Source organism: Euphorbia lathyris, chromosome 2 (assembly GCF_963576675.1).
Source record: "Euphorbia lathyris chromosome 2, ddEupLath1.1, whole genome shotgun sequence".
NCBI classification, from domain to species: domain Eukaryota; kingdom Viridiplantae; phylum Streptophyta; class Magnoliopsida; order Malpighiales; family Euphorbiaceae; genus Euphorbia; species Euphorbia lathyris.
This window is the reverse complement of record NC_088911.1, coordinates 98,436,687-98,460,954: the sequence shown is the minus strand read 5'-3', so window position 1 is coordinate 98,460,954 and position 24,268 is coordinate 98,436,687. Positions and strand designations below refer to the sequence as shown.

The following is a 24,268-nucleotide window of genomic DNA, read 5'->3' as shown; positions in this document are numbered from 1 at the left end:
GTAGAACATCAAGGACAACTCTCAGTAGAAGCTAAGTGCCTCCGGAATCTCTCTTGATTAGTTAACAGCTTATGGTGCGCCGTTAGCCCAGCAAAGCTACGCAGTCTTTGCAGAATTTTCAAGGCCCAAATTTTCTTCCACTGCCCCGAGGTAGCGCCCTTCCTATGGCTATGGACAAGGTCAGAAGCAGATTTGCAAGTGAAACACCCAGAATTAGAACCAGCCTAGATACGAGTATCATGATCTTCTCCATCCATACTAATTTTAACACTACGAATCCTCAAACGCCATTCAGTATTAAGAAATGGTTCACTCTGAGACCAGTCCCAATCTCCATATAGCCTGCCACCTGCAAACTAAGAGCAAAATCAGGGGGTTTAGGATGTGCTACATCAATCAATCTGACATTATTAATCCGGACATCATTCTAGAATTTAACACATGCCCTATTATCAACATTCCATTTGATTCCAGTACAAAATTCCTGAAAGACTGAGTGAAAACTCTTCCAAAGAAAGGAGCAATTTTTCACACGGGCAATTCCACCAAAGACTTCATCGCTCCTATATTTTCCAAGCAGAACACGGACTCATAAAGCATTCGGCTCTTTCCATATACGCCAAGCCAGCTTCATAAGCAGGCCTTGTTATTATCCTCAGCTTTCGTGAGACCAGCTCCACCTTCATCCTTGGGCCGACAAACATCACTCCATGGGGCAGATGAACTTTTTAAACACCATTGGTACCACCCCACAAAAATCATCGATTAAGCTTGTCGAGCTCCTTCAAGACAGGATTAGGAAGTAATGACTATAGAACTTTTTGGATTTTGTATATTGATTCTTATTATATACATTAGTTTCCATTATTACACTTTGTTAAATTCACATTGGACTCAAAATAATGACTAATAACCTTCCCTCGCTCATAACAATTGTCTTTCTTGTTGTAGAACAATATTAAAGGCCCTAGTAATAAAAGGCAACAAATCTATCATATGAATCTGGGTTTTAGTACCAAAAAATTTATCATTCAAACCTCGTAAGAACCTAAAATGTAATACTGATCTTGATAGGCTTTCATCTGTTTAATCGCATCACACTTCGCTAGGAATAGATAAAACAATAATGAACTCTTCCCACAAGACTTGCAACTTTGTAAAGTAATATGTCACTGTTAAATCTCCCTGAAGAACATCTACAATTTCGTCTTGGAGTTCACCTATTTTTATATGTATCACTCTATGAAAATTGATCATTCAAATTCTTCCAAACTTCAACATTCTCAAACCAAAGAATAAAAATATGCGTTATATTAGGCGAAATGGAATGAGAAATCCAAGAAAGAACCATTTCGGTTCATCTCTTCCATGCCAATCAATTTTCTGTTGTAACTTGTACATATGGCAAACTTCCATCCACGAAACTGAACTTGTTTTTTTTACAACCAAAGCTCTTTTCACATATTTTACCAAGAATCGCATTCAGAATAGGAGAAACAGTACACCTTCTAGGATTATCTACTTGTATTCATATAAGATTTGACACCTTGACCCTGTTTGGCAAATAGTTGTTAGTTGTTAGCTAATTACATTAGTTGTTAGCTGAATACCTTTTTGGTTAGCTGATTTGACTAGCTGATTGTGTAAACTTGTTTGGTAAAACTTAACTGATTACTAATAGTTGTTTGATGTAAAATGACAAATAAGGACATGGTAAATCCTTTATTTGTAGGCTTTCCCATAGGGCGGGTTGAGGATGGAGGGAGCAATTCCATCTCCATCCTCATTCATAATGGAGATTCCTCATCCCCGTCCCGTTGAGAAAAATAGGGATAAATTCGTCATCCCCGTACCAATGGGTAATTGAGATCCCCATGGATATACCCGTCCTATTTTGTAAATTTTTTCTAAACTAATATTAAATATATACAATTTATTGCAAAAAATAAATATAAAATTGTATATATGAACTTGTTTTGATAACCAAAGCTCTTTTCATAGATCTTACCTAAGAATGATAATTTCTCGCATTGAGAATAGGAGAAACAAGACAAAATTCAGGATCCTCTGTTGAATGAATATAAATATGAACTCATTGTCTCTATATTAGAACTGACACCATTTGCATTCGAATTTCCAATCGGATTTTTCTATAATGGCAAAGAAATTGGTTACTCAAAAATAAAAATAAAAATTTTAAGCAGAAGATGAACCGTTTCTTAGCAATAGAAACTTTTTTTTTTTGAATAAAAGAATCAATTAAATTAAATGGCCGAATCGGCTAAAAGAACATCGCTTAAAAAGGAAGGTGGACATGCCCACTCCCTGCGAACAGACTCCGACACAACCGCCCTGGCTAACCTGTGGGCTGCAGTGTTTGCTGAACGCTTAACAAAAGAGATTGAAATTGAATCTAACTCTTGTAACTTACTAAAAATGAAAAAAAGAATGTCCGATAAATACGAATTGTGTGACTGCTTTTGTTGGAGAGCTTGTACGATTGATAGACAGTCTGTGCGGATGTCTATATTATTGAGATTATTTTCCTTAATCCACGATAATACTTCCTTTAGCGCAAGAGCCTCTGCAACGATTGGTTCGTAGAGACTGTCTAATGCTCCATGAAAAGCATAAATACAATTTCTTGTGTGGTCTCGGATTATGAATCCCATGGAACTGTATCCGGCCTCTTCAAAGGTACCTGCGTCCATGTTGCATGCAAGACGACCTTCCTCCGGGTGACGCCAGGTTGTTGGGGCTGCTGTACCTGACTGTTACTGTTGTTTTATTTTTGCTTCCTTCGCTAAATCCCAGTCCCTTAACTCATTACGGATCCGTACTGTCACACTTCTTGCGCTGTTTCCGTTATTGTTCCAGACCTTCTCATTTCTGTTTCTCCAAATTCCCCATACTCCTACTGCGATTTCCCGAACTGCCTCACTGCTGTTATTCATTATAAAGTTTCTGAACCAGCTCAAAAAATCAACAATTACCGACATTCTCTCGTCTCCAAACATCTGAATCCAAACCTGTCTTGTGAATTCACAATCCACAGCCATGTGTTGTTCTGTTTCATCCTCCATATCACAAATAGGACAGTAGTTTGGAAGGTTGCTATGTCTTTCCGCCAGGTTGTGCATCGTAGGTAATACCCGGGATAACATCCTTCAGATGTAATTTTTAATCTTCGGTGCAACATCCATCAACCAAACCTGCTTCCAGAAATTTTGAGAACCTGCATTTTCGGTATCAGTTCCTCCCGTGCTTAGTTTATATCCGCTTTTCACGGTGTAAACGCCTCGCGGCTCCAGACCCCAGAACCAACCATCCTCCTCTGCCACCCGACTTCTCGGTATAGCTAAAATGAGCCATTGATCGCGTTGGTTAAAGGTTCGTTGAATTACATCTTTATCTCACTTGCCTTCTGTATCAATTAAATCTCGCACTGTTCCTGTCGGGAGGTTGAAATCAATAGGAGTAGTAGGCTTAGGAATAACCTGATCAGGTAACCATGAATTATCCCAGATGTGAGTCGTCAATCCATTGCCAATTTTGCTTCTTAACCCTTTCAGTAGCAGATCCCGACCTGCTAGCAGGCTTCTCCATATGTAGGAAGGATTATGTCCCAAATTCGCCTCTTGAAAGGATAGGTGGGGAAAATACTTGGATTTCAGTACTTTAGCCATTAACGAACCCGGCTCCTGTATGATCCTCCACCCTTGTTTGGCCAGTAATGCAAGATTGAAATGCTTGATATTTCTGAAGCCCATCCCTCCCTGAAATTTCGGTCTGCAAAGCTTTGACCATTGTTGCCAATGAATACTTGTGCTATTTCCTCCTGACGCCCTCCACCAGAACTTGTTTAGCATTCTGTTAACCTCATCGTAGAATTGTTCAGTCATCTGGAACACACTCATGATAAATGTTAGAATGGCTTGTAAAACCGCTTTTATGAGAATTTCTTTACCCGCACGGGATAGAAATCTTTCTTTCCAATTGTTGATCCGGTTCCAAATCCTCTCTTTAATGTGTCCGAATGCCTGAGATTTACTCCTTCCGACTGTAATCGGCGCTCCTAGGTACATTCCTAGTTCTGATACCTCTTCCACTCCCAACCGTGCCACTATTAACTGCTTTGTGGTCGGCAACACCCCTTTACTGAACACCATAGAGGATTTTTGATAGTTTATTTATTGACCTGATGCATCTTCATAGTCCTTAAGGCACTTGAGAATTGTTTCTGCTTCTTGAAGTTTGGCTTTGAAGAAAAGGAAGCTGTCATCCGCGAAGAAAAGGTGCGATACCCGAGGCGCTGAACGAGCAATTGAGCAGCCATGAAGAAGTCCCGCTTCTTCTTTTGCGCGTAGGAGAGCCGATAGACCCTCAGCACAAATCAGAAACAGGAAAGGAGAGAGCGGGTCCCCCTATCGAAGTCCTCGTGTCGGAATAATCGTGTTGCTGGTTCTTCCATTGTGGAGAATTTTATAGGAAACCGACCTGACACACATCATCATCCACTCTATCCACTTGTCCTGAAACCCCATTTTCCGTAACATACCGCTTAAAAATTCCCATTCCACACGATCGTAAGCCTTGCTCATATCTAACTTAAGGGCAGGCATATTCGATCCCTTTGCTATCTTCAACTTGTGCAAGCATTCAAAGGCCACGATGATATTATCAGAGATTGCTCTGCCTGATAGGAAAGCACTTTGGTTGTCAGATATTACCTTTGGAAGGACTTTTTTGAACCGATTCGCTAGCGTCTTTGACAAGATCTTGAACAGGACATTGCATAAAGCGATAGGGCGGAGATCCGTTACCTTTGTCGCCTCTTTGTTTTTAGGGATTAAGACAATGAAAGTTTCGTTCAAACTTGGCTGGACGCTTGAGGCGTTTAGACACGCTAAGCACGTTGCTACAACATCTGAACCGATGATACTCCAGAATCTCTGAAAGAATGCTGGATTCATTCCGTCTGGTCCCGGACTCTTGTCCGGATGCATCGAAAAACACGCCACTCGCACCTCCTCGGCAGTAAAGTTCCTCGTCAACAGCTCATTATCGGCATCTGACATTCTGGGGCTGATCACATTAAGAATACTCGCTGCTGAACTGCCTTTGCTTGAAAAAATGTCGCTGAAATAGGCTACCAGCAACTCCTCCAGGCCTTTACCCCAACTGCGTTTTAACCCATTCACGTCTTCCAACTCTGTGATCGTATTATTCTTTCTTCGAGCTGAAGCATACTCGTGAAAGTAGCGGGTATTAGCATCCCCCTCATTCAGCCAAAAGATTTTGGCTCTTTGCTTCCAAAAATCTTCTTGCTGAGCTAATATAACATTGTAATCCAGTGACACTTTCCGGAATAGTTCCACTCCCACTCGATCCGATCTGAACCTCAGCTCCCCGATAAGGTTTCGCAGTTCACCTATGCGTTTATTAAACTTGTATTGACACGTTTTGCTCCATCTTTGTAACGCTGCAGCACATTCTGCTATTTTAACCTCAATTGAGCCTCCTTCATTACGATTCCATGCTTGCAAGATGATTTCACCACATTGTTCATCTCTGAGCCAAATATTTTCAAATCTGAACCTTCGGGGATGAGTTACCTGAATCCACACCTTAATTTCCAAACATATCGCTGTATGATCAGAACATGTTGTACTGATATTTTTCAGATTCGTGTTCGGAAAGACCTCTTTCCACCTTGCATTGGTAACTCCTCTGTCTAACCTCTCCCTAATCCACCTTTATGTACCTCGCCCTTTCTCCCATGTGAACGGGTAACCCGACATACTCAGGCTGGATAGACCGCATTCTTCTAATGTATCACGAAACCCTTCTAGAAGGCTCTCCGGGTGTCTGTTTCCCCCTAACTTCTCCGATTGTCTTGTCAGGTCGTTGAAATCCCCAATACAACACCAAGGGAGGTTGTTGTTGAGTGCAAGAGCCTTAAGCATATTCCATGAGTCCCTCCTTCTGCTTCTCTCCGGAGAGCCATAGAATCCTGTGAGTCTCCAATCATCTATGTTGTTTGTTTGTACTGTGATATCTATGTGATTGACCGATGAGCTATTGACCGTAACTGAATTGTCCCTCCTCCAGAGCATTGGCAATAGAAACTTTAATATGCGAAAAACTATAAAGATTGTTTTGATATCACAACAGATTCAATCAATAACTTAAAAATCAGTAGTAAGAAGAAGAAGTTAAAGGAAGATGAACATAATTCTCATTGATGGATACTTAGCTCGACTCTATATTTATAACAAAATTTAAGGACTATGTATATGCTAAACATGTGACAATAACCACCAAAACTAACTAATCTTAACTGTCATTTATATAGTAATCTGTTGTATGAATAAATATAAAGAAAAGTTCAAATTGATAAAAAGTCAAAAAATATTAATTTCTTCATTAATGAACAATTAGGAACAATGATAAAGTAAATATGCAATTTTTCTTTTTCATTTTTACAACAAAAATAAAAAAGCTTTAAAAGCAAAAAGTTACATATCACCACGTTTGTCGTAGTAATAATATTCTGAAAATTGTAGTAGTATTTCTATGGATTATAATTATTTCATAGTGTCACAAAAAAAAATTAATTATTCCATAATATAGCTAGAAAGCTAGCTTTGTAGTATATCATAAGTTTCAAGGCGATACACCTCCAAGTCCACCACCGGCACCACCACCTGCTCCAAATCCTCCACCACTTCCAAGTCCGCCACCAAGTCCACCACCACCGCCACCCCCAAATCCTCCTCCACCTCCAGCCCCACCACCAAGTCCCCCTCCTGCTCCAGCACCACCTCCAAATCCAGCACCACCACCAAAACCTGATCCTCCACCTACTCCTCCTCCAGCACCACCTCCACCTCCAAATCCCCCACCACCACCTCCACCAAGACCACCTCCAGCTCCAGCTCCACCACCAGCACCAGCACCTCCTCCAAATCCAGCTCCAGCACCACCACCAAGTCCACCTCCACCTCCTGCACCACCACCACCACCTAGGCCGCCTCCTCCACCAAGTCCAGGGTGGGGAAACAAGTTCTTCTGAGTCCCAAACTCATTCCCAAGCTTTCTAGCAGAAGTGGAGCAAACAAAGGCACTAAAAAGCAAGACAATAAGAAATTTGGAAGTCATGATTTGAATTGGTAATGCTGATAAGAATAATGACATTGGTTGGGGTAGGAATGAAGTGATTATATAGTGGAAAAAAGAAAGGAGAAGCTGATGAGTGCCTTTAATATTTAAGCATCTTCTCATCTAAAACCGTGTTAAGAGAGTTAATGCAGCCAACTGTCTCTTTTGAAAAAGAAAACCCTAAACATGTCCTACCAGATTCAAGCTTAATCGTCAAAGAACTTTTCTGTTTTCTGTTATCCATTAATTATTCGCATTGCATTACTGCATTAGGCTTTACTAGTAACTCTGAAAAAATCCTGTTAGTGTTTTTTAGAAGCCTTCTTTTAACTCTGATGAATTCATTGAATTGAAAAGAATTACATAGAAATTTGAGGAAGAAGATGTATCTGTTACAATGAAGAGACCGCAACCAAAATTACCTAATCTGTTTAATTATCAGTGTTACATACAACGGCTAACTTACACACATAACTTAATTACTAAACTACCCTTTATCTAATCTGTTAGATATTACAACCGATATTTTCGGGCATCTTTATTTCTCATGTAATATTATTTTGAATGTTTTTTTTTTGGTTTAAGGGTTATTTCTTCTAAGTCCCCAACTTGAGAGTTATTTGTTTCAAATAAGCAACTTAAAGGTTTATTTGTTCCAAATAAGCAAGTTGAGGAGTTAGTTGTAACGTTTTGAAATTCATTGATCAATTGTAGTTTTTGCACAACTTGGAGAGGGATGGATATGTATTAGGCCTACCAATTAATTTATAATTTAACATTTTACTAAAAAAACCTAATATTTTTACTCTTTTTAAAGTTTCGAATAATATTCATTAATTTAATTGTTAATTTTAATCAATATAAATGGAAATAAAAATATGATTTCCAAAAACATAATAGTAAATTTAGATTTATGAATCGACATCTACCACTAAAATATAACTAGATTATCATGTTATTAGTTCACTTTTAGTAAAGGAACAAAACAACGTTTATTTTCTAAATGAACAACATTTATTTGGGTAATGGATAATAATTAGGGATAAAAAAAGTCATTTAAAATAAATGTTGCAAAAAACTAATTTAAAAAGTTCATAAAACCATTTAAAATTAACGGTTTGAGCTAGTCGAAACCTCTAATTTTACCTCAAATATCTCTTTGTCAAACAATGCCTATATGTGGGAGAAAATCTGTTGTCCCTATTTCGGTGTCCCCTTCCATGTCCCTCTCACAAAAAGTGGTCCCTTTTAATTATGTGGATCCCATTGGTTCATAAAATACATTATTTTAATTGAAAGAGACCACTTTTTGTGAGAGGGACATGGAAGGAGACACCGAAACGGGGACAGCAGATTTTCTCCCCCTATATGTAATATGCATGCATATGTTTTATTATTATTATTATTATTATTATTATTATTATTATTATTATTATTATTATTATACCATGTAAATAATTAAGTACTAAATATACATACATATCATGAGTGTATTACTTCGTAAAGTAATTTGTCACTGTTAAATCTCCATGAGCAACCGTTGCAATTTCATCTTAAGTTTGCGTATCTTCAATGTATCACCTTAGAGCACCTCTAATGGTTGGATACTCCAACCATTGACACATCATCAAATTACACTATTACAAAACACTCTCCATATTAAAACACTCTCCTTACAAAACCTCCTCTAGTGGTTAGATACTTTCTCTTACTTTCATAAAAAAAATTATATTATTAATGTTTAATATTAGTTTTTTTTATAATTAATATTAGTTTATTTAATAATGTTGAATATTATTTTAGTAAATATTAATAATTTAATTAATCTATTTAATTGATTTAAAAAAATTAAATTCCGTCGTGGATGTTTTAAATTAAAACGACAATTAAACATTTAGGTCCGTGATTCTGAAACGTTTCCAATGTTAATGAATAGTCATTAATAAGTAATTAAAAATAAATTTATCATTTATTATTGAAATAAATATTAATAATTTAATTAATCTGTAAAAAAAATTTATTAGTTGAATAAATAAAGAGCAGCAAAGGTAATTATATTTTTTTTGTTTAATATAAATTTATCAAAAACTCATTCAATTATATTTATATAAACACAAAAAAGCAAAAGTTAGCAATAAATTTTTTCTTTTTTAGTTGTGGAACCCACCATAACTCAATAAGAATACTGTCCAAATTTGGACAGTGTCCAAATTCAGATATAAATATATATATGATTATTTTAGTGGTTAGACACTCACACATCCATAGTTTTCAAATTGCAAATTAGTCCTCTATTTGAACCACTAGGTCTCCTCTTATGAAAATCAATTCTTCAAATTCATTGGGACTTCAATAGCATTCTCAAACCAGAGAGTACTTTGTGCTATATTAAGTGAAACGGAATGAGCGAGAAATCCAAGGAAAACCCATTTCATTACATCTCTTCCATGCCAATTGATTTTCTGTTGCAACTTGTGCATATGAACTTATCCACGAAAGTGAACTTGTTTTGACAACCAAAGCTATTTTTATAGATCTTGCCCAAGAATGATAATTTCTCACATTGAGAATAGGAGAAACCAGATAAAATCCAGGATCCTCTCCCGAGTGGATATAAATATGAACTCATTGTATTCATATTAATGCTGACACCAGAATTTGCATTTGAATTTCCAATAGAATTTGCCATAATCGCAAGAAAATTGATTTACTAAAAAATAAAAATAAAATTTTAAGCTGAAGATGAATAGTTTCTCGACAACATAAATTTAATATGGGAGAAACTCCAGAGATTGTTTGGATATCATAACATATTAAATCAAGAACTTAATAATTCAGTGGTAAGAAGAAGTTAAAGAAAGATTATCATAATTCTCATTGATCAAAGAAGTAGTTATAAACGTTATATATGGAAAAATAATTAGGGGTGTTTGGTTGCTCATTTTCATGCTCTTGTTTGACTTTTCACTTCAAAAGTGAGAGTTTTAAGTGTTTCGTTAGAGATCACATGTTTGTTTTTTTACGCTTGAAAAATCTTTTATAAAAATAGAAAATCTCAGTTTTTTGAAAAAGCAGTCTTTTCTAACAGCAAATAACAAACTGTAACAACATACATACAGTAGGTAATCCAAACTGGCCCTTAGCTCGAATCTGTATTTATAACATAATTTAAAGACTTGAAACATGCTAAACATTCCACTAGAATAACCACCTAAACTAACTAATCTTAACTGTCATTTATATAATTTGTTCAATTGCTTAATAAATATAAAGAAAAGTTCAAATTGATACAAAGCCAAAAAAAATTATTATTTTCTTCATTAATGAACAATTAGGAACAATGATAAAGTCAACATGAAAAAAAAAAAAATTTCTTCTTTACAACAAAAAGAAAATAATATCATATCACCACGTTTGACGTAGTAATATAAAATTCTGAAAATCGTATTTCTTTGGATTAATAATTATTCCATAATGTCACAAAATAATTCCATAATATAGCTAGAAAGCTAGCTCTGCAACTGCAAGTATATCATAAGTTTCAAGGCGAACCACCTCCAAGTCCACCACCGGCACCACCACCTGCTCCAAACCCTCCACCACTACCAAGTCCGCCACCAAGTCCACCACCACCGCCACCCCCAAATCCTCCTCCACCTCCAGCCCCACCGCCAAGTCCCCCACCTGCTCCAGCACCACCTCCAAATCCAGCACCACCACCAAAACCTGATCCTCCACCTACTCCTCCTCCAGCACCACCTCCACCTCCAAATCCCCCACCACCACCTCCACCAAGACCACCTCCAGCTCCAGCTCCTCCGCCAGCACCAGCACCTCCTCCAAATCCAGCTCCAGAACCACCACCAAGTCCACCTCCCCCTCCCGCACCACCACCACCACCTAGGCCGCCTCCGCCGCCAAGTACAGGGTGGGGAAACAAGTTCTTCTGACTCCCAAACTCATTCCCAAGCTTTCTAGCAGCAGTGGAGCAAACAAGGGCACTAAAGAAAAACACAATAAGCAATTTGGAAGTCATTTTAATGGGTAATGCTGGTAAGAATTAAGAAGAAGAATAATGTTATTGGTTGGGGTAGGAATATGAAGTGATTATATAGTGGAAAAAGGAAAGAAGAGGTTGATGAGTGCCTTTAATATTTAAGCATCTTCTCATCTAAAAGCGTGTTAGGAGAGTAAATGCAGACAACTGTCTCTTTTGAAAAAGAAAACCCTAACAATGTCCCACCAGATTCAAGCTTAATATGCCTTACTTTTCTTAGCTTTTTCCATAATCGCAATGTCTCTGTTGAAGAATTTTTCTGTTTTCTCTTATCCATTAATTATTCCCACTGCATGGGCTTTACTTCTTCTGTCTGCATGCAAATGTGAATGTAATCTTAATATAATTAGGGTTTAGTCGGGTTAATTAAGTTATAAATTATAGACATTATTTAATGGGTATGTACTATGCAGAAGAATATTGTTTGTTATGGTTTTTGTATTTAGTTGTTACAGAATAAGCAAGTTTGGGGAGTTGATGAGACACTTGCAAAGTTCAGGGACCTAATCTATTTTGATGGACAAGTTTAGGGAGCTGGTGATACGAAATAAGCAAATTTAGGGAGCTGGTGAGACATTTGCAAAGTTCAGAAAACCAATCTTCTATTTTAGACATTCAAAGAGCTGGTAATGTATTGAGCTTTTTTTTGTCAGTAAATTTTGATTATTTTATTGTGTTATTTGAGTTTTATTTTAGATTTTGACTTTTATTAAGTGAATTTTTTTTTTTTAAATTTGGTTATATAATTTTTTTTGGTAGAATTTGGTTCTATAATTGATCAATCGATTTTGGTATTTTTGATGTTTATACTATTAATTTGAAATCTATAAATTTTGTCATTGTCATAAATAGTTATAATTTATTGAATAACTAAATCTGAAATATTTTTTTTAAAGAACTAAATCTGAAATATTTAAACTGTTGAGATAAATTATTATTGAGACATTTTAACGAAAACTTAAGAGGATAGTTAGGGTTTAAAAATAACTTTTATTATTATTTCAGATATATCTCCTTACATAAATACATGTTGAGTTTGAAACCTGTACAATACAGGCTCATCTTACCATCTGTTGAAATTATATATACTAACAAAATTCAAACCCTCAACCACTAAGATGCTCGAATACCATATCATGAACTATTTGACCTAAAAAAATTAAAGTGGTAATTAAGGTCCAAGAATGACTTTTATTATTATCTTGAACATTAAATTATAATTAATCATATTTATTTGAATGATGTGTGGGCATACTCACTGGTGTTTATCCATTAAATATAATCCTCTAATGATAAGATTTAAGTGTTGTTTGAAAAATTGAAAATCAGATGCTGAACAAAATAATTATTCAATTTTAAGAGTTGAGTATTATAAATGTTGAAAGTATTAACTGATATAACTGTTTAATGTCATCTTCAACCCTTACAATCTCCATTCTCAAATTTCTAAACACTCATTTCTATTTTTCCTCTAAACCATTACACCATATACATATATTATTTATTTTAGGGAAAAGTATAAAAATAAATTACGTGGTTTATGTCATTTTCAAATATAAAGGGTGTTGTTAAACTCAGCCCCAATTTCTCACCTCTAGCCCCGTGAAATGACGAAAGTACCCTTTCAGGCTTTGAGGTGGGAAATTGGGGGAAAAAACCTCTCCCGACACGCGGGCGTGAGGTAATCACGCCTCACCACACGGTGAGGCGTGAGGCTACCACGCTTCACCGTAGGTGAGGACGTGATAGCCTCACGCCTCACCGTGTGGTGAGGCGTGATTACCTCACGCCCGCATGAATAAATCACAAAAAAAATAGTTCATAATTGTGGTAACTCGAATTATCCGTTTACAAATAAATAAAATTACGGCATTTTAACTCGTATTACCCTTTAACAAATAAAATTTAAAAACATAAACATTAAAATAAAAATTAATAAACATAAAAGAGTAAATATAATATCAAAAGTGTTAAAATGTATGAAGTTCTACAAAAAAAAAAAAAATCTAGTTCGCCCGACGCCACGCATCCATAAACTCATCCATCTCCCTCTTGATGTGTGGAGCATCCTCGTCAGATCGGTGGGTAGCCGCTAGTTGGGTGACACGCCACAACCAGCTAACCCACTGCAAAAAAAAAATAATAAATAAATATTAAAAATTAAACACATATAAACTAATACTAAATAATAATATTAAATAATAATAAGGAATGTGTGAGCTTATACGCTATAGATCTCCATGGTCGTACTACTTTATCAGGTCTAATACGCTCAGCTGGGATAGGCTGAGTATATCCGACCTGTCGCAGCGCTCGATCGGGCATATACGGCTCGACGATGTCTCTACACCGTATCCAACCGGCGTAGGACACTCGAAGCCGATCATCATCAGGGACATGACCATAAGGCAACCACGTCACCTCGACGATGTCTCTACACCGTATCCAACCTACACGCTGGATCGGCTGTCTCCCCGGGGTCGGCTGCTCATCGCTATCCTCAACCTCGCGATCATGTGCAACTGCAGACTGTCGCACTGTCCGGGCTGCCACATCCAGGTAGTCCTCAAAAGTATCGCTATCAGGCTCTCTGTCATCAAAATCTGTCGCCCCCTCCGATCCATCAATATCGGGCTGCTCCACAATCGGTCCCCTCCTCAACTGGTCCGTCGCAGCCCCTCTACACCTACGACCGGATATATCAATACCACGCAATCTCGTATGGCGTGGTGTATCATCCTCGCCGTCCATATCTAGACGACGAGCAGATGACGGGATGGATTTCCCACCCCTAGTAGGCCGCTCCGTCTATAAAAAAAAAAAATTACATATAGTTAATAAAACATGGTAACATATAAATTATAAATTACACTAAATTAATAAAATTGTAAATAATGTAAATTATACTAAATTTATAAAATTATGCTAAAATACTACTAAATTAATAAAATTGTAAATAATTGTAATTATACTAAAATTATAAAATTATAATAAATTATATTAAAGTTATAAAATTATGCTAAATTTATACTAAATTTATACTAAAATTAAACTAAAATTATAAAATTACACTAAATTACTAAAATTGTAAATAATGTAAATTTTTATAAAAAAAAAACCTTGGGCGTCAGGGAATCACGCCCAGACCACTGGTCGGGCGTATGAGCATCACGCCCGACCAGTGGTGCAGGCATGTGGCTATCACGCCCGCACCACTGGTCGGGCGTGATTGTCTCACGCCGGAACCACAGGTCGGGCATGATGCTCATACGCCCGACTGCGATTCCGGCGAATACAAAAAAAACCCCACAGATTTCAGTTCGATGTAAAAATCAACGAAATAAAACGGTAAATCTTACCACTTTAGCTTTTCCTTTACGGCTTTTGTCACCATCCATGATTCGGTTCACTAATTTGTCCGGATTTGAGCAAAAATCGTATAGGGTTCTTGAGAGGTTTTGGGTTTTTTCAAATTTAGTGCAAAGGGTAGTTCGGTCTATTCACGGGGCTATAGTGGCTGGGTTTAGTAACCCACAATATAAACTGCTGTGGTGTTGTTGCCATTATCATCCACGAAGATAATAATCTCATTGGCAAATCTTCATGAGTAGAAAATATTGATAATCCTTGAACTGTAATTAAGATTCCTAAAATTAATTTCTATATATTCTGAAAAGGGTAGCTGGCTTGGCTGGCATTCTTTATAAGAACACCGACAAGTATGCACAAAAGTCACACCATTGAAGGTCTTGTAGGATCATGTATTTAATGGTTCCAAACCTTCCATCACTTTATCATTAAGAAATACTAGTATATCAAACGATCTGTAATTCATTTTGTTACTCGGAATTTCAATTAATTAATTTTGAACCGTTTGGTTGGATTAGATTTTCGACCACTTTTGGACTATAACATACATGTTTTACCATCTGGTGGATGAACCATGACCGTGTGATCAGAAGAAAAAAAAATACATGTTTTACCATTAAGTTGGGTTAATTAATGATATAGTATCAATATATAATTATATTATTTAGCAATATTTTTTTATTTCAATAAATATTATAAAAAAGTTCTTGTTTTTTTAATATTAATAAAAAAAATTATAAACAAATTAACTTTATTAACTTAAAAATATTACATCAGTATCATTAGAGTTTTAATAATGATAGGCTCATAATAAAATTAAAAAAAAAGGTCGTGCCAAACACACAGCGGCACCAGCAAGCACATGAGCTACCGTGTTGACGGTCCTTCTAACAGAAGTGACAGACATATTGGGAACATCTAGAGAGAAGGAGTTGACAAGAACTAATGACAGAGCCAACTTCAGAGAGGTCTGTGGTATAGGAATGAATTGCTTGGTCTACTTCCGCGGAATCCATTTCGATCACCACGTAAAGTCATGTTTAGTGATAAATAATAGTGTCTGATGGAGGCCTAATGCCTCTGCCAGCCTTGGAGGAAGGAGTCCCGGTGTTGAAATCTCGAAAGCTCGGAAAAATGTCCTTTCATGATTACAAAGAATACCACTCAAACCAATAGAATTACTAAAAAATATGGCAGCCTACATCAATATTTAGCTTCAAAGGATTCACCGCCGGAGCTACGACATCTCTCTTGTCGTTGAATTGTGGACACTCCAAAAGACAACATCGTAACCTTAGTGAATTATTGCAAGAAATTGTTGTTTAATTTAGTGACAGTGGATGGAGGAAGAAAGGAACATTCCTAATAGTAGGTATTGCGTTGGCACAAAAGACGCATGCTTAAGCTACATCAAGATGGGCATTGTCGCCTAGGCCATATAAACAAAAGACGCATGCTTAAACTACATCAAGATGGGCTTATAGATCCAATTGACTGTGAATCAATGGGAACATGTGAATCTTGTTTAGAATGTAACATGACAAAGACACCCTTTAGCAATAAAGGCGAGTGTGTATCAGACACTCTAGGATTAATACATTCAGATGTATGTGGTCCTATGTCAGTCCAAGCAAGAGGAGGATTCAGATACTTCATAAGCTTCATAGACGACCATACTAGATATGGTTATATTTATTTGATGAAGCACGAGTCAGAAGCTTTTGAGAAATTCAAATGCTTCAAGAATGAAGTAGAAAATCAAACAGGAAAGACAATTAAGGTACTTCGATCAGATCGATGTGGAGAATATCTTTCAGATGATTTTCTGAATTATCTAACTGAATGTGGGTTATGCTCATAATGGACACCTCCTTATACACCACAACACAATGGTGTATCCGAAAGGAGGAACCGTACCTTATTGGATATGGTATGATCCATGATGAGCACTTCATCCCTTCCAAAGATGTTCTGGGGCTATGCCTTGGAAACTGCCCTATTTACCCTGAATCGAGTACCCACCAAATCTGTCAGTGCTATTCCATTCGAACTGTTCGAAGGAAAGAAACCTGTTTTCTCTTTCATGAGAATACGGGGATGTTCAGCACATGTCTAACGCATAGTATCAGATAAATTGAATTCTAAATCTGATAAATGTTTCTTCATAGGATATCCTAAGGAAACTGTAGGATATTACTTCTATCATTCAGATGATCAGAAAGTTATCGTATCCAGAAATGCTATGTTTCTAGAGAAAGATTTTCTTGAAGAAACACATACTGGATGCAGAGTTGAACTTGAGGAAGTTCAAGAAGAAACACCTACTGAAACTGCGGAAGCGATAGCGGAACCCGAAGCAGTCCTATTAGATGAGACTCTAGTGCCATTACCCACTCGTAGGTCTCAAAGAGTTCGTCAACTCCCAGTTAGATATGGTTTTCTAGTGGGAGACGATGAAGAGGTTCCCGTATTAGACGACGAACCCGAGAACTATGAAGAGGCTCTCACTAGTCCAAATTCCAAAGCATGGCTTGAAGCCATGAATTCTGAAATGAACTCCATGTATACCAAAGTGTGGACTTTGGTTGATCCACCAAAGGAATAAAACCCATCGGGTGCAGGTGGATCTTCAAGAAGAAGACAGACATGGATGGAAAGGTTAGCACCTACAAAGCTAGGTTAGTAGCGAAAGGATATCGTCAAAGACAAGGAGTTGACTATGATGAAACTTTCTCTCCAATAGCCATGTTCAAATCAATCATAATTATGCTTGCTATTGCCGCTCACTTTGATTATGAGATTTGGCAAATGGATGTGAAAACAGCTTTCCTAAATGGAAACCTACTTGAGGATGTATAGATGATGCAACCTGAAGGTTTCACATCAAAGGATGCAACCAAGGTTTGCAAACTTCAGAGATCCATTTATGGACTCAAGCAAGCATCTAGGAGCTGGAACAAGCGTTTTGATGAAACCATAAAACAATTTGGTTTCGAGCAAAATTGCGAAGAGGCTTGCATTTATAAGAAGATTAGTGGGAGCTCAGTCGTGTTTTTCATACTATATGTGGATGATATATTACTGATGGGAAATGATGTAGCTATGCTACAGTCGGTGAAAGTCTGGTTATCAGGTAACTTCTCTATGAAAGACTTAGGAAAAGCAGCTTATATCTTAGGGATTAAGATCTATAGAGATAGATCAAGAAGACTGTTTGGTCTTTCACAAGCTACATACATTGATAAGGTGTTAAAGCGGTTTAACATGCTTGAATCGAAAAGAGGTAACTTACCCATGTGACATGGGATGAAGTTAAATAATCATCAGTGTCCTAAAATGGAAGATGAAAAGAAACACATGGATGTAATTCCTTACGCCAGTGCGATCAGTTCGATTATGTATTCTATGTTATGCACTAGGCCCGATGTAGCGTTTTCATTGAGCATAACGAGTCGCTATCAGGGAAATCCAGGTGATGATCACTGGAATGCCGTCAAGAACATTCTTAAGTACTTCAGAAGGACTAAAGACATGTTCCTAGTGTATGGAGAATGGGAACTGAAAATAGAAGGATTTTCAGATGCCAGTCATCTCACATATGAGAATGATTTTAGATCCCAATCAGGATACCTGTTTATCCTAAATGGGGGCGCGGTTAGTTGGAAGAGTTCCAAGCAGGGAAGCGTAGCCTTCTCTACGACTGAGTCTAAGTACATCGCAGCTGCGGAGGCAGCAAAGGAAGCAGTTTGGATTAGGAAGTTCATCACTGAACTAGGAGTGGTTCCTGACATTCTAAATCTCATTACTCTATAGTGTGATAACAATGGAGCCATTGCACAAGCAAAGGAACCACGGTCTCATCATCCATCCAAGCATTACCTTAAGCGATGCCACCTTGTAAGGGAGATTGTTGCAAGAGGAGATGTGAGAATAGAAAGAGTGCCTATTGAGGACAACGTTGCAGATCCGTTGACAAAGCCCTTAACCTAGAGGGTTCATGATCGTCATTTGAATTCTATTAGGATTAGTTACAGAAACAATTGTCTTTAGTCCAAGTGGGAGTATGTTAGGGTTTTAATGTCCTATAGTCAATTGTTGTAGGATATAACCCAGCTGTAAATGAATTGTTCTTTTATACCATTTGTTTTAATAAGATATAGTTTTTGTTTTTAACTATATAAAGGCAATTACTTTTAAGAACTAAATAAGTCGAATAAAAGAAAATCCTAAAGTTTATTTAAAATGATTATAAAGTGTTCATACAAGCATGAAGTGAGATCAAACCTTATAATAAACTAATAAACTTAAAACCACCTCAAGTCAAGTAATATGTTTAAATAAGGATTGATATAATGCTGTTGAGACTTGTATGTAATAGTGTCTTCTGTTATGAACAGAGAGCTGGTCTCACAAGCTTTAGATATGGAGATATCTGGACAATTATATGGATCCGGTGAAGGAGTTCATTAGGATTGGGGACCCGACTTGAGATAACAGGATGGATAGATCTATCCTATGTCACATATTCATCAGATTGGTATTAGTAGGTATAAGTAATCCTCAGACTCAAAGGAGTATTAATTAGTGATTCTGGATTATGGAATGTGATACTTTGACTCTGTTCAAACATGATCCATAACAGGGAGGACCCTAGGGTGTGTGCGGGCAGGCATTGGGTATCATACGAAGTAATTGCAGGATACTTAATATTGGATTGAGCATTCGTCACTCCTGATAAATGGGAGATATATCAAAGGATCACTTATGGAAGACTTGACTCCAAATCCTTGCAAGGTGATAAATTAAGAGATGAAATGGAGATTTCACTTAATGTATCCATTCGGAGTAAACTCTACCTGAACAAGTAAAATAAACGTCTCACTATATGTGACTTGGCAATATCCATAGTCATAAGATTCGTTCGAGGATGTAGTTTATGAAGGATCGGATTATACTGGAGCTAATGCGGAAAGGTCAACGACAGAATCAACCTATCTTCTTATAGCTCTGGGGGAATGTTTACGGTTCTGCTATTCACAGTCCGCGCACTCATTCCGATATACAAAAGATTGAATATAATTTTTGGAAATTAATTCAATAGATGTATACGGCTAGTAGCAATAAGAACCTAATGGGTCACACATAAGACTTGGAACCAAAAGAGGACATAATAGTAATTAATGAATGGAAGATTAAAATTATTTTAATTATGTATTTAAGGGGGGCCGAAATTTATATACATTTAATGTGCATATATTAGTTAATTTATTTAGAAAAATTATAATTGGATTATAATTGTGGTTAAATTAATTATAGGATAAATAAGTTAATAGGTGTAATGTGATTATATATCTCTAATTATTATCCTATCAATAATATAAATATTATCTGTTATATTTAGATATAATTATAGATAATATTAATAGAGTTTTATTTAGAATAAAACTCTACTTAAGTAACCTAATTCTATCTAAATAGGGTTTAGATACAAGAGGCTATTTATACCCCCTTAATGAGAATTTTGGCCAACCCTAATATAGCCACCAAGAGTTAATTTTCGGCCATCTCAAGTTTGAGAAGAAACTCCCTCCGCTCATCTCCATTCGATTAATTCCTATCTCTATTTTCTTTTTCTTTGATCTTGTGTTGATTTATTAGAGACAACCTTTATTGATTGTTATTCTTGGTTGAGATTCTAATAAGTTTTGATTGTGCTCGTGAAACTCGGGATAAGAGTTGTGGGCACTTCGTTTGCAACTGTAGATAGATCGACATTTAAGGTATTTCGTTTTATCCCTCTTTGTATGAAATAACGTTTAACAGATCTTGGTTAAAGGAAATAGGTAAAAAAAAAAATATTTCCGACGCCCTATGTTTGCCTATTTTCCTTTCAAAAGATTCTTCCAAGATGTCCAATGTATTCTTTTCTTCCTTGAAGGGTTCGAACCCCACCTAAACGAGTTCATCATAAGTTGAAGCTTGTCACATAGAGAGATTGGAAAAATAAACATGCTTATACAGAAAGTCGTGATGGCCAGTGCTGCCGATTTTAATAAGACTTTTTACTCGTTTGAGAAAACATTTTTCTGAACCAACCGAAGAGCCTATGCCATAAATGAGTTCTTAGATACCTGAAGACCGATCTTTTATTCCCCCCACTAGTGATGCTAACCCAAGATAACGACTCGCATCAAGAACTTGGTGAATCCTTTTGATGTTCCGAATGGAAAACTCGTTGGACCTCAAGCACTTTACTGCTAAAGAAAATTCTAGAGTTTTTTTATAATTGATGTCTTGCCTAAAGTCTTGTTCATACCAAGTAAGGATCCCTTGCAAAATCAGTCTCGGGACCCACAAAACAATAGAATGTCATTAGCATAAAGGATGTGAGAAATAACTAGTGTATTCCATGAAACCTTACACCCTGATAGAGTACCAGAAGATTGTGCCTTGTGTAATAGCCGATAAAGACCTTAAGCACAAATGATATAGAGATACGGGGACAAAGGGTTCCTTTGCCGAATACCATGCTTGACCTACTTTAGGACCATTAAACTGTACTATATAAGCCACAAGCGAGACACACATCATCATCCAATGAATCTAGATGTCATGAAACCACAGTTTCATAAGCTTTGCGAATATCGATTTTTTACCGCCACCAAGCCCTATTTCCTTTTATGCTTACACTTCATCAAATGGATGGTCTCGAAAGTCGTGATAACATTATCAACAATTAACTGCCCTGGAACAAAAGCTGGTTATTCTTCAGAAATAATACCTGGGAGAATCACTTTCAACCTATTTGCGAAAACCTTAGAAATAATTTTATAAAGAACATTATAGAGGGATATTGGTTGAATATCTCTCATCCTCATAGGTGAATCAATCTTAAGGATAAGCACAATCGTAGTATTAGCAAGTGTTGAGGGAAAACGATCGATTTCTAACCATTCCACCCTCACATGAACCACATACTCTCCAATAATATGCCAAAAGTTCTGATAAAAATTCGAACCTAAACCATCAAGACCTGGGGATTTATCGGGATGCATCTGAAAAGTAGCCACACATAATTCTTCTTAGGAAAAAGGTTGTAACAAGGTATCATTCTCCGCTGCCGAAATCCGCGGCGTAACATAATTAATATTAAACTCAGTCTCATATTTAATAGCCTCAAATAACTTTAAGTAATACTTTAAAACCTCGGTGAGGACTTCATCGGCCTCTTCCACCCAAGACCCATGTGTCCGCTCCAAATAAATAATTTGATTACGCTTTTTCCTTTCAAAAGCCCCTGCATGCATGAAAGAACTTATTGTTTCGACCACCTCCCTTTAGCTAGTGGATCTTAGCATTTAAACCTTAATAATAATAATAACTATTTAATTCATATGTATATATATGTACATTAAATTTATTAAAATTTTAATTTATTACATTAAATTTATTAATTTAATTTATTTAAAACTTAGTATAATTTCTATTAGTATTGTTTTTTAAGAGATTTCTATTAATATTGTTAATATTTATTTTAAAATGGAAATAAAATTATTTCTAGAAGACCTAATACACAAATAACCCCTGAACTTGTCCAAATGTTGCAACTGTCTCCCCAAACATTCAATTGTAACAACGTACCCCTCAAACTTGTCCAATTGTAAAACATAACCACTCAAACTTGTCCAATTGTAAAACATAAGCCCAAATTGCTGACATGGACTGCAATTGAAGAAACACGTGAAATACAAAAGCTGCAACGCTCGTAGAGTGTGATAATCAAATCTTTGGCGTGATACGAATCCGGGAAAAAGTTTTTACGGTTGCTTCAAGTACGGGGTAAAAAAATTCGCAATTTGAGGTTATGTTTTACAATTGGACAAGTTTAAGGAGTAAGTTGTTACAATTGAAAGTTGAAGGAGACAGTTGCAATATTTGAACAAGTTCAGGGGGTTATTTGTATATTAGGCTTTTCTAGAATACCAACTAAACTCTCAGTTGAATTTCGATAAATCTCTAACTATTGAAACTTTATTTTTCCCAAGTCTTTGTCATAATTTCTCCTTTAATTGTACAAGATTACTATTTGGGTATGTAATTCAATAAATATGTAATATTATGAAGGCTTAGTGCCTTTCCGCTTAATACATATTTACACCCTTAAATTTGGTAAGTTTTATCTACTGGCATCCCGAACTTTTTAAATAACCTGTCACACACTTATAGTTGGCTTTAAAACTCTATCACACACCTATAGTTGACATTAAAAATCTATCACATACTTAAAGTTGGGTGATCTCTTGCACACAAAATCGTTGATTTGTCATCTTTGACATATGACGTGACATACAAAACGAATTAATACGATTTTCTTTTTTCAATAGCACGCACATGCGACCTCATCTGTCAAAGATGATAGATCACGATTTTGTGTCCAAGAGGTCCGAATGAACCAACTTTAGGTGTATGATAAGCTTAGGCATGCGATATGTTTTTAAAACCAGCTATAAATATGTGATAGGTTATTTAAAAGTTCAGAATGCCAATAGGCAAAACTTATCAAGTTGAAGAGTATAAATATGCATTAAACCGCCCCTTTCTGTTTAGTATATACATATATAGTTATCGTGGGTTGTGCTATATATATATATATATATATATATATATATATATATATATATATATATACACACACGTAGTTATGGGTAGGCTTGTATTAATTAATTTCCCTTTTTAAAAAGACACTATTAATTAATTTCCGCAAAACTGGATAAGGCATCCACAATTATTGCTTTTTTATTTGATGAGTTCAATTAGATGTACATATAATTATCACTTTCGCAATCAATTAATTTTAATTAGATATAATTGTATATGATCCACAACCAATTAAAATTGGCTAAATAAAGAGTCCCACCTGATTTTTTTTTTTAAACAAGTCACATGATTTAAATTAGAGATTTCTAGTAAAAGATCATAATTCATATAGAAAATAGAGTAAATAATTATAAGTATCATATGCTTACTTTACACACTATTAGTCATTGGTATTAAAAAAAAATAATTACTTAGTTGATTATCAAAAAAAAAAAAAAATTACTTAGTATCTCAGTTTTTATTGTTGTTACTTATGTTTTGGTTGATATTCAAACTACACTAAATAAAATTTAAAATACTAAAATTACTATTTATTTTATATTTTAATAAGGCTTAATACGTTATTTGCTCACGAACTTATCCAAAAAATTTGACTGAGCCCCTAAACTTTTAAAGTATTTCGATAGCTCCTTCAACTTGTATAAAATATCCAGTTAACTTTTGAACTTGCATAAAATGCAATCAATTAATCACTCAGTTTCAAAAAAAAAAAGTTAAATACTGAAGATGTATTGCACGCGTCTTAAAAAAAGTAAAACGACCAAGGTCGGGGTATGCGGTTCTAATATTATAGAAGACAAGTTTTATAGTTGAGTAAGTAAGAACTTCATTTTTAATATATTCCGTGAATTATGTAATAACATTCTAAGACACCTGCAATGCATCTTCCGCACTTAACTTAGTTTTTTGCAATCGGGTAATCAATTGATTACGTTTTAAATAGGGAAAATTACACAGAAATTCATCTTTGAAAAACTATTTACAACTATGTCAAATCATAATTTTGGATTATGTCAAATTAGT

General features: G+C 35.9%; 1 protein-coding gene across 1 annotated transcript; it reads right to left on the bottom strand.

The window, feature by feature from the left end:
* Positions 1–6,393: 6,393 nt before the first annotated feature.
* Positions 6,394–11,261, bottom strand: LOC136217287 (glycine-rich cell wall structural protein-like). The gene is made up of 2 exons (XM_066003890.1): positions 10,709–11,261; positions 6,394–7,284 (listed from the first exon to the last, which is right to left on the bottom strand). The coding sequence occupies exons 1-2, from the start codon at positions 11,195–11,197 to the stop codon at positions 6,667–6,669; spliced, it is 1,107 nt and encodes a 368-aa protein (XP_065859962.1). The 5' UTR covers positions 11,198–11,261; the 3' UTR covers positions 6,394–6,666.
* Between the last annotated feature and the right edge of the window lie 13,007 nt (positions 11,262–24,268).